General features: G+C 51.0%; 1 protein-coding gene across 1 annotated transcript in view; it reads right to left on the reverse strand.

Annotated features, from left to right (window-relative positions):
• cicb (capicua transcriptional repressor b) overlaps positions 1-10022 on the reverse strand; it is a 30965-nt gene extending 20943 nt beyond the window's left edge. The window contains exons 1-2 of the mRNA XM_037453290.2: positions 9778-10022; positions 666-4578 (exon numbers count right to left, since the gene is read on the reverse strand). Of these exons, the coding sequence (XP_037309187.2) occupies positions 666-4455 (3790 nt within the window). The 5' untranslated portion in view covers positions 4456-4578; positions 9778-10022. The remainder of the gene's footprint in view (positions 1-665; positions 4579-9777) is intronic.
• Between the last annotated feature and the right edge of the window lie 472 nt (positions 10023-10494).

The raw sequence follows: 10494 nt of genomic DNA on the forward strand, positions 1-10494 counted from the left end.
TATGGATGCAATTAAACACACACACACACACAGCTGACAGCCCCCAACTCTTAATGCGCCACAACTGGGAATGTTGCAGAAATATTTCCCATGAGGCTGTTAAGTTCCAAATTTGGGGATTCATTAAAAATAAATGAGAAGACAATATTCCCTTCATACTTCATTTGTATGTACCCACCTGAAATTCGTTTTTCATGAAGGAGTAAAGTTTAGCAAAGTAAAGTAATATTTTAATATCTTCATTATGTGTATAATTCCCCACGTCTCCTTCACATATAGGTTCACTATATGTTACATTTTTCAACACATCATTTTTATTATATATATATGCATATATATATACTGTATATACACACTGTATATATACACACTGTATATATATATATATATATATATTTTATTTTTTCTTTGAAGTTTAGCTTTTTTCTTTCATTTTTTTGGAATGAAGACAGATCTTATTTATAAGATAATTGTCTTATAAATAATTAGATAACCAATGCTATGTTCTGTGCATATATATGCACACAACATAGAACAGAACATAGCATTGAACATTCCCATTCCGAAAAATCTTCTAACTGCAAAAATTCTCAAATATCCATCGTCTCCGGATTTTCCTTCAAAGTCACTGCCCACACACACAAAAGACATGCGTCAATTCTCACCTGTGCCAGGACGTCCCATGATGATGTCCTTCCGTGGGACGGGGTGAAGGCTTTCGGCTGGGAGGATCAGCGGCAGCAGAGCTGTGGGAGACGGGTGACACGGAACCGGCTGCTGGACCTCACCCCCGAACCCCGTCCCCCCATTCTCCTCCCGCTCCACGGGTCCGTCCGCGCCACTCGGAGCGGCAGCTGCGACCGTCGTGCCGACGACAACTGAGAGGGGCTGCAGGGAGGGGGCAGGGGTGGCAGCGGTGGGGACAGAGGACGAAGTCGGGGACACAAGCACTAACGTTTGGCCCGGGCCCCGCAAGAGGACGGTGCCATTGGCTACTGCGGCGTTAATGGGGACGGGAACCTGGAGGCCAGCGATTGGCTGCGGGGCGAGGGGTTCTAAGCCGGTGTCTTTAAACAAGGTATTATCCACCCCCCCCAGGTCTCCACCACCTCCTCCTCCTTTTTCTGAGGGACACGCCGTGAATTTTGCCAGCGGGACTTCCGGATTCCTCACAATGACAGGGGAGTCCCGCAAGGCCTGCTGGGACACGGGTACCACGCGGCGAGGCCCTCCATCGGGAGTGAGAGGGGACGGGGGAGTCGGCGAGACCAGCAGAGGAGGAGGGGAGACGGCGGTGGAGGACGGCGGCCTACTGGACGAGAGGGTGCCGACTCCTCTCGGTCGGGAGAAGGTGGGCGTGTGCGTGCGGGAGAGTGAGGCTTGCACGTGGGGGGACAGCACCCTAAAAGAGCCGTTCAGGTCGCCCTGCTCGGGCTCTGTCTTGGGCGTGTAGTCGTGGTGGTGCGAGGGGAGGGTCGGCGGAGCAAGAGCGTCGGGCTTTCGTTTGCTGGGGCTCATGGGCACCGTGAACATCAGGTTGCTGTGGAAGGAGGGCTGCATGCCCGACGAGTGTCTCTCCCTTTCCCCTCCTGCGGCCGGGGCCGTTGCCTTGCTGCCCCCGGCCGCCCCTCCCCCAGTCCCGCTGGGCTGCCTGTGCCTTCGGGGTTGCAGGACCGGGGAGGCGGTGATCGGGGAGAAATTGGCGGGCCTGAAGCCGAACAGCGGGGAAGGCGAGGGAGACGGGGCGGGGGAGAAGGGCGACTGGGTGGAGATGGGAGAGAAGGACGGGGTGCCGGAGTGCGAGCTCCCCAGCGACACAAGCATGGTGGCGGCCTCGCACTCATCAAAGTCAAAGCGCGACGACAGGTCGTGGGGGAGGAGGGAAGGGAGGACCAGGCGGGGTCTGGAGTCTCCTCTGCTACTAGTCTCGCTGCTCTCCCTCGACGTGTCGTCCCACTCAAACTCACTGCTCGCCCTCCCCCGCAGGTCGGGGGTGACGGTTCCCGAGCTGCTGCCTCCTCCTCCGCCTCCTGCCGCCGTCTCCATCTCTTTGGTCCTCATGGACAAGTGTCTTGAGCAGTATCCTCGACGCTGGGACTCCTTCATGCAGCCCTCCCTGGAGCACAGCCTCCTCCACTGCTTACCGTTGAACTTCTTACGGATGCCATTGGGCGTGCACACCACGTCGCCCTTCTTGTATTTCTGCTGAGCCAACGAGAGGGGGGTCCTGGAACGAGAGGAGGTAGAGGAGGACCCCACACCGGAAGTGGGAGTAGGGGTCTGAGTGGGAGTGGACTTTAAAGGAGGTAGGCTCGGAGTGGTTCTGTTAATCTCAGACCCGATTAAGGCAGGGGAGCGGGGCGGATGGGGGCTCGCTAGGGTGGAGAGATGCGGGGGCGCCAGGACCTGCAACGCAGGCAGGTGGGGTGAGGAGGTGGGGTAGCAGAGGGACTTGGAAGCAACGTTTCTGTGCTGGGAGTTCCCGGCGTTCGCCTTGGCGCCGACGGCGAGGGCCATATTCAAACGAGAGACCTCGACATCCTCCTCCGGAGTGTTCGGCTCGCTCCCCGCGCCCGAGCCGGAGGCCGCACCAGAGGTCACAGTGGAGGAACGGGGGGGCGGATGTGTGTTTCCGTAAGGATGCCCCCCGGCCACTCCTTCAAACCCATGGCCCACCCTTGCTCCCCCTCCCAGCACCCCCATCCCAATGCTCAGCTGGCACACTTCCCTCTCCACCTCCATCTCCTCCCTGCGCTCCCTCTCCTCCCTCTCCCTCTCGCGCTCTCTTTCCTGAGCCCTCCCACCATCCAGGTGTGGGACCTCCCAGGGAGGGGTGAGCAGCCTCAGACTTTGACGGGACACCCACACAGCCTGAGAATCTGCGTTAGCTTTCCTTTTCTCTTTCTCCTCCCCCACATGGGTGCCGTGCAGAGACTCCCTGTCTTCACTCAAGAGCACCTGGTAAGGAAAGGACACGCCAGGGTGGGGGTCCACCTGGGTGACAATGCCTTCTCTGTACAACGGAGGACCCCCCTCCTCTCCACCGAAGGGCACGCACACCCGGGTCCTCACTGCTACGGGCGCCATGCCGGGCGGGGGGGCGTCCAAAATGAACTCCGCCGGGCTCTCGGCTCCAGAGGGGGATGCCATCGCGGTCCCGCCACGGAACGGGTACCCAACGAGGGTCTCCTCTCCTTGGAGCTGCACTTCTACAGTCCCTCCACTCACCCTGCGCACCACCCCTGGCCTGAACACCGGGGACAGAGGCCGTGAGTCGCGCTCCTCCAGCCCCCGGTTGCCCGTGGACCCGACCCCGCTCTCCGTGGTCGTCTTTAACCGGCGAGCAAGGACTCTCTGGTTCCTCATGCCCTTGGCCAGAGCTTCAGCCAGTCCCTCTGAAAGCCCGGCCTCTTTGTGCTGCGAGTGGTGGAGAGCGGCTGAGCAGCGGGGGTTCTTTTGGGGCAGGCACGGTCCTGTTGCTTCCAGCCCGTCCAGGTCAGCGGAGTGATCGCTCGCAGTGTCCGTGGAGGAGGAGCGCACCGAGTAGCGGGCCCCCTCCGACTTATACTTCCCGGGTTGGGAATCTTTGTCCTGGGATCCTGCCGTCCTGAGGGTTTTATCATCCACGGAAACGACGCGGTTCCCTTCTGGCGCTTTGCTTTCCACAGTTAGCACTGATGGCTGATTACCTGAGCAATTATTACTTCTACTATTACTGCTATCTATAAGAGTATTATGGCTACTATGGTTAGTCACAATGTCAATACCACTTGTAGTGTTTTTAGCACTACTATTGATACTAGAATGAATGCTTTTATTACTGCTTTGACTAATACTGTTACTACTCTTGAAGTTGTTATTGGGTATACTCAGATTATCGCTGATTTTGCTGTGAGCATTGCAGTAACTGCTGTGTATAAGTGCAGGGCTGGAGGTAGGAATGGTAGTCAGGCTACTCGCATTGTTTGCAAAGTGCTCATATGTGTATTTCTTCTTGGGCACACGAGCCTTAAATGTGGCTGTTTTCCTACTAGAGACTGAGCCTAGGCTGTGATTGGTGGCCGGAGGGGGCGTGGCCGTGGAGAGTGGCGTTGGGGTGGAGGTAGGAAATGCTTTAGAGTTAGTGGACACGGCCTTGTTTCCGTTTGTGCCGTCAATCTTTTCCGTTTCTGTCTTTTCTGCTGCTTTTTCCTCGAGCGATTCCACAGGTTTCCTCAGCTCTGTAGGCTCCGCTCTCTTGGGAGAACTGCTGTTTGTGATCGGCTCTTCGATGGAGTGCGAGATCTGTTTGCCTGTGGGAGCACTGGGGGAATGCTGTGTGGTTTTGACGAGTGTTTCCCTCTTGGCTCTTTTGGGGTCTTTCTCTTGAAGGGGCTGAGAGCTTCCTCTCCGTCTCCCCCCTCGACCTCTGGTCAACGGGGGAGAACGGCCTCTGTGCTTCTTTAGCGGCCTCATCTCTTCTCGTGGTTCACAAAGTGCAGATTTTGTGGTGCCGCTCTTTCTCCTCAAGGCACTCCTTTAAACGTCTTTCTTGGTTTTTCTTCTTCCCCCTGTCCTTCTCTGCTTTCTGGTTTTGCGCTGGAAAGGAAAAGAGAGACACAGAAGACAGAGTGTCATTTATTATCTTCATCATAAAAAATTAAATCATAATTCATATTTGTTATGTGACATTTTTAAACCAGACGACAACATGAAAAAGACTCACTCGTTAAAATTAAAAGACATTGCTTTCTTTATTATACATGTTTTTCTCTAGACCATATCACATTTAGCTTAATACTAAATAACTAATAAAAAGGAGAAAAATAGATATTTCTATTTTGATAAGGAGGATGATGTTCATTTATATTCCACATTATTATGGCCAGATGTTTCTGAGGTTGAGATTTAATCAAGTTAACCTTGGTGTGATCACAAAATTACTTATTAGTCGGGTTAGTTTACTCTCTTAAAATATATAAAAACAAAAAATGGAATGAAGAAAGAAAGGTAAAAAACATCAAGGTCACTTCACTACTCCTTTATCAAACTGTGCCTTTAATGAAGACTATATTTCTTTCATTTTAAATCCATGCAGAGACATAAAAAGATGTTCTCCCGATCTCACACACACACACACACACACACACACACACACACACAGACACTCACGTCTCTCCACTTTACTCCTTCTACGCTACTCCGACATGCGACACGGTAGCTTTCTCACGCTAAGCATTATAGACCGGTTTCGAAAACAACAGCAACACAGCTTTTATTTTCCGACTCCCGTCGATGGGAAAAGGACTGGCAGTGGCCTGAGTGAGGTCACCCTACAACGAGAGAGAGAAAGAGAGAGAGAGAGAGAGAGGTGGGAGTATGCGGCTGTTTGGCTGTTTGTTCAAATAGGCTGTTCTTGTGTAGTCATCGGGAATTTCCACAGTCATTCTCACACCCGCTGGCCCTCTCTCTCACTCTCTCTCTCACAACGTCTCAGTCTTTCCCCGTCATCTTTCGTCATTGTCTCTCTCACACAGAAACATTTCTACTAAAATACATAACAATTGAAATAATCTGCCAGGATAGCATACGCCTAAAATGAGAAAAATTCAAAAGGCCGGTACAGGTTAAAGCAATATTACCGGCTAAATACAGTCACACACACACACACTCTCACACAAACACACACACACACACAGACTTGTGCGTAAATGCCTCCCTCGACGAAGCTCGGCAACTCACCAACATGTGAAAATTCCTGCATTCCTACAAATACTGACAAGACGACTTCCCTCTTACACACACTCACAGCAAATATTTTCGACATTGGAAAAGTTTGCTGCACACACACAGGTAAGGTGACCTTGCCGATACACAACATGAAGTGGCAACGCCACTACCTCCGGCCCCCAATGACAAAATAAACAACCAACTAAATTCGGACCTCGGCCCTCACTGACAGTGTTTACTGCATAAACAGGCGTTGGTCATTACCGCGGAATTTTCTGCAGATACCAATCTTAAAAGTGATGCTGATGTTTCGTCTTTCACTTGCGACTACATCTGGAGTTGACCCTGCTGTCTGAAACACACGGGGATCCACTCTGTTAAGCTCATTCTTTTTACCGAGGACGGAGCACCGCGACTGCAGGAGACGAGCGCCATTTACTCTCACACCTCTGGTTCAAATGGCTGAAAATAAATTAAACATATATGAGCTACAGAACATGAAGTACTTTGATCTTCGATACGAATTCAGCAGATTAACAAAAATTAAATACGAGGATTGTGAATTGAAATTTCACCCCACTCTTTCTTTCCAGAGTGTACGACGTAGCCAAACTCAGAGGAACCACGGGAAAGAAGAAAGATAATTGGGCCTGAAGGAGTGTGACACCGGGCTAAAGCCCTCCTTGGTTAGCAAAGACACCGAGACCCGGACTGGGCGTGTTGGTCCCGGGCTGCACTTTGCAAAGACAGGAAGGAGTCAGGGCCACTTGACCGACTCGCTGGCTGACTGAATTTCTCTGGAGGATCCGATCTCAGCTCGAGAATAATGTGTTTCGGTCACGCTCGTGGCCTTCGAAAAATGCTCCAGGATTCGGCTGATAAGCCAGCAGCAGGGATTTGTGTGTATACTCGCATTGTGCACAACCAAGCGTGTGCACACCATGTAGACGAGAGCAGATTCAGATTTAGACATCGCCGACCTTCACGACCTTTCTTTACTTTCAGTGCCGAGCGCTCAGAGTCGAGTTTGCAAATAAACAAAAAAAAACTATTCAGCACCTGAGCAGGAGTTAGATTGAAGTGGATGAAAACACTTGAAGTCTTCATACGTGTGCACCCGTTTGTAAATCCATCCTGAATGCGTGGAGAAGAGATGGTCACAGCATTTCCTCTGGAATTCCAGAAAGAATACACTATTGTTGTCAAGGTCGTCAAATATGTCGTACTTAATTCCAGAGAGAAGTACATGAATTTGAGCAGGGGCCTTCTGTAATTTCAATGTTGACATATACAAAATGGCACAGGATTTTGATGTTTCTTCCACCTTCCTCCCTAAATAAGATAATAATCACTAATCACACACACACACACACACACACACACAGTGTGCCTTCCAAAAACATTGCAGAAATGGAAAATGACTGCAGACATTTCCCTCTATGTTTGTTAGCTACAATCCAAGTCCAAGTCCAAATCTCTTCTCCTGTTTTTTCAGCACATAAGTTAGTAGAACTGAACATATAAAGGAATTTGGTACAGGATCCTGGTGCTCTGGGAAGCACCCAGACGAAGCACAGTGGAATTCTGAGATTCAAGACGTCTGCGCCTCGCAGCAGGTTGAGAGTGAGATATTTGCTGCTCTGGACTGAAGCGACTGTAAATCCTGAATATAGACGGTTAATCGACGGCTATCGCCTCCACCGCGTTGGACTGGACTCCTCCGCAAACAGCAAAAAGACGCTGTTACACGCAGCACACACACACACACAGTGTCACACAATGCACCCCCCCTCCACAGCATAGCAACATCAAACTTTACTCTCTCTCTGGAATTTAGAGTGCAGTCATGCATGCTCTGTTAAAATCTCTCTTGAACCTATATTATCTCAATCTGACATGATCATTGTGCCATACACACACACACACACACACACACACACACATGCAGGAGATCACCCTCTGGGCTGTTAGACGTTTTGCTCGTCAACGGATAAAACATAAAAAATATATCAAATCCTAATATTCAAGATATTGATTTGTTCCAGCAAAAGAGCCCCATGCTGGTGATTATTCGGCAGGGTTGGACCTTAAGCCTCCTCTCAATGTCAACACCACAAAAAACAAGTTATGCACAGGAGTTATTACTGGAGTATACGGCTCTAATAAACCTCAACCTCGATGCCAAATTATCCGCTCATTTGTTAACCTGTACCTCACCGCACACATGGCACAGGACCCGTGTGTGTGTGTGTGTGTGTGTGGGAGACGTGGGTATGTCTTCAGGTGGCGTCTACCTCGTTCAACGCCGCGTTCGCACTGTACGTCGCTGTGAGCGTGTCCGTGGTTACCAGGCACACTGCAGCTCGGCCCTCTCCTTCAGGCTGTTTTATGGGTGTCTGTATGGAAGAAGGGCTGCAGTGGCGGGGACGGAGAGAGGACGACGTGCGATGGCACGACAGAGCGAGACAGTATGTGGCAGTGAAGCCCAGCGTGGCCCCTTGAACGCGTCTGCATGGCTGGGGCGACTTTGCCCTTAACTGGGTCACCGGGGGGGAAACAGTGCACACAAAAAAAAGAAGAAGAAAAGGAGAGAAAAGAGCATATTCTCTGTTGTACACGTTCACACACTGGTTCCTGCAGTCACGGTTGAGTGGGATGGGATCATTCATGCAACGTGAGAAAAAAAAACATTTTGTTAAGGCGTTCGAGGCCGAGCTTGGGAAGTGTCTGTGGGCTATCGTTGTGGAGAACATCCATCGTGACGTAGTACAAATACTGGCAGCCGTTTAACAGCTGGCACATCTGACTGTGAGTGATGTCAATAAAAAGAGAAACACCGAGCCCTTGAATTTGTGCCAATGGTGGGCCGTAATGATCGAGAGGCCCGTATGCGTAGATCAGAGGTGACCGGTCCTGTTCTGGGAGTCCAAAACAGCAGAGATGCCACATCGACTGGCCGGATGCTCTCTCCCATATGCAAAAGATAGTGCAAGGATGGAGGGGTGAGGGGAAAGCATGCCACACGTGTAGATCTACAGGGCAGCCGAGGACAGCTTTATGTCAAAATTGCAAAACAAACAGCAACAACAACAACAAAAAGCATTCGGTGAAAATACACCGTCAAACACTGTGCAGAAAACTGCCCAGAACGGAGGAGTCCGAGGGAGGGGGGGGGGGGGGGAAGCCGAGTACTACGACGCACACAGCGTCAACGGAGTTATCACGACTCGAAGGGACAAAACACAAAAACAACCACCCCGTCTCAAGTGACAGTGTGCTATCCCCGAGCAGAAGGGCTCAGTCCGTATTGGTTTCTCCTTAAAAAGCCTCCACTACAGTGGCTGGTGGGCACACACGCAAGACCGCTCCGGAGAAAGCCTGCTCGATGGAGCCCGTGGAGTGACACTCTGCCCGGGTGGAATAATACAAAATGTAAAAAAAATAAAAAAAACTTGGAAGGAAAAAATGAAAGAAGGAAAGAAGGAATCTGCGGTGTGGTGAAGCCGGGTGTAGTAGTAGTAGTTGGTGGATGTTGTAGTAGTCGTAGTACGCAACGGTGGCAGACCACAAGGAAACGGAACGTCGTACGCTGCCGCGTTGTTTGCTTAATGTATGCACGGTGCGTTATATAAACACATAATACAAAATAACAAAATAAGCCGCGTATCTCCCGCGTTGCTGTTTGTAAACATTTATCCTGCAATGCCGCAAATATGTCGAGTTTTTTTTGTTGATTACTACGCTCGCGCCGCTCAACCCGGGCGCCTATACGAGGGAAGGAAAAAGTAGTCAACATTTACCACGGTGTAGTAACGGCACCCGAGGGAGGCAAACGTGTTTCCCGGTCGTCCGCGAATCTGCGGGGGGGAAAAAACATTTGCGAAAAGTTTTTTTTTTTTTTTTTTTGGTTAAGCTGCCTCTCCCGTTTTCTCTCGGCGCAGCGCGAGCGATGTCAGTTCACTCGGCGGCGGACATTTCTTCTCGCGCTAACTCGCTGCTCCTGGAAATGTTAAAACGCATGTCAGTTTAGAGCTTCGCAGCCTTTCGTTAACTTAAGTTTCAACTCACCCCAAACAGAGCTCCCCTCCCACCCCCTTCGCGACGGAGAGAGATTTATGGTCCTATTTTGCAGATGGGGAGGCGGGCTCAAGCCTCGGTAGCGTCCCTCGGCTGTCGGCTCTGACGGCGGCGCGGTCCGGACTCGCACTTTACTTTTCCTCCGCGAGGCATGTCTTGCCCCTACAGAAACTCAAACGAGGCTACATTAAAAAAAACTATCGGTCTTCTTTTCCACTACAGTCACAAAATGGTGAATGAACCACCAACAGCTGGGCGAGCTGACCAATGAGAGGTCGCTGACAGTTACAGTAGCCAATCAGCGCCGGCCCCACGGTCCAGGGGGCGTGACGCGCTGTCACGGCGCAGTTGACGGACGGCGGAGTTAAGCCTATAGCGACGAGGATGCTGACCACAGACCGGTGTCCTGTCCCAAACTTTACAGTATCCAATAAAAGCTTCGGGAACCATAGGAACAGCGTGAGGGAGGGCCGAAATGAGGGAGAAAATCACCGCGGGCCAATAGAAAGGCACACATGCCCTCCCCCCTCCACTGAAAATAAGTATGTTTACCATAATTGACAGCACAAGTGCCATCGCTGAGCAGAGGGGATAATGCATCAGTCTCTCTCCCTCTCCATGGAGACGTTGGTGCAGCGGGATTAAAAGCACAGCTATGCGGTTGTTTGTACTTGTGTAGCCCAGCACGCAAACTGTTGCATCAAATGC

Source organism: Pungitius pungitius, chromosome 11 (assembly GCF_949316345.1).
Source record: "Pungitius pungitius chromosome 11, fPunPun2.1, whole genome shotgun sequence".
In the NCBI taxonomy this organism is placed as follows: domain Eukaryota; kingdom Metazoa; phylum Chordata; class Actinopteri; order Perciformes; family Gasterosteidae; genus Pungitius; species Pungitius pungitius.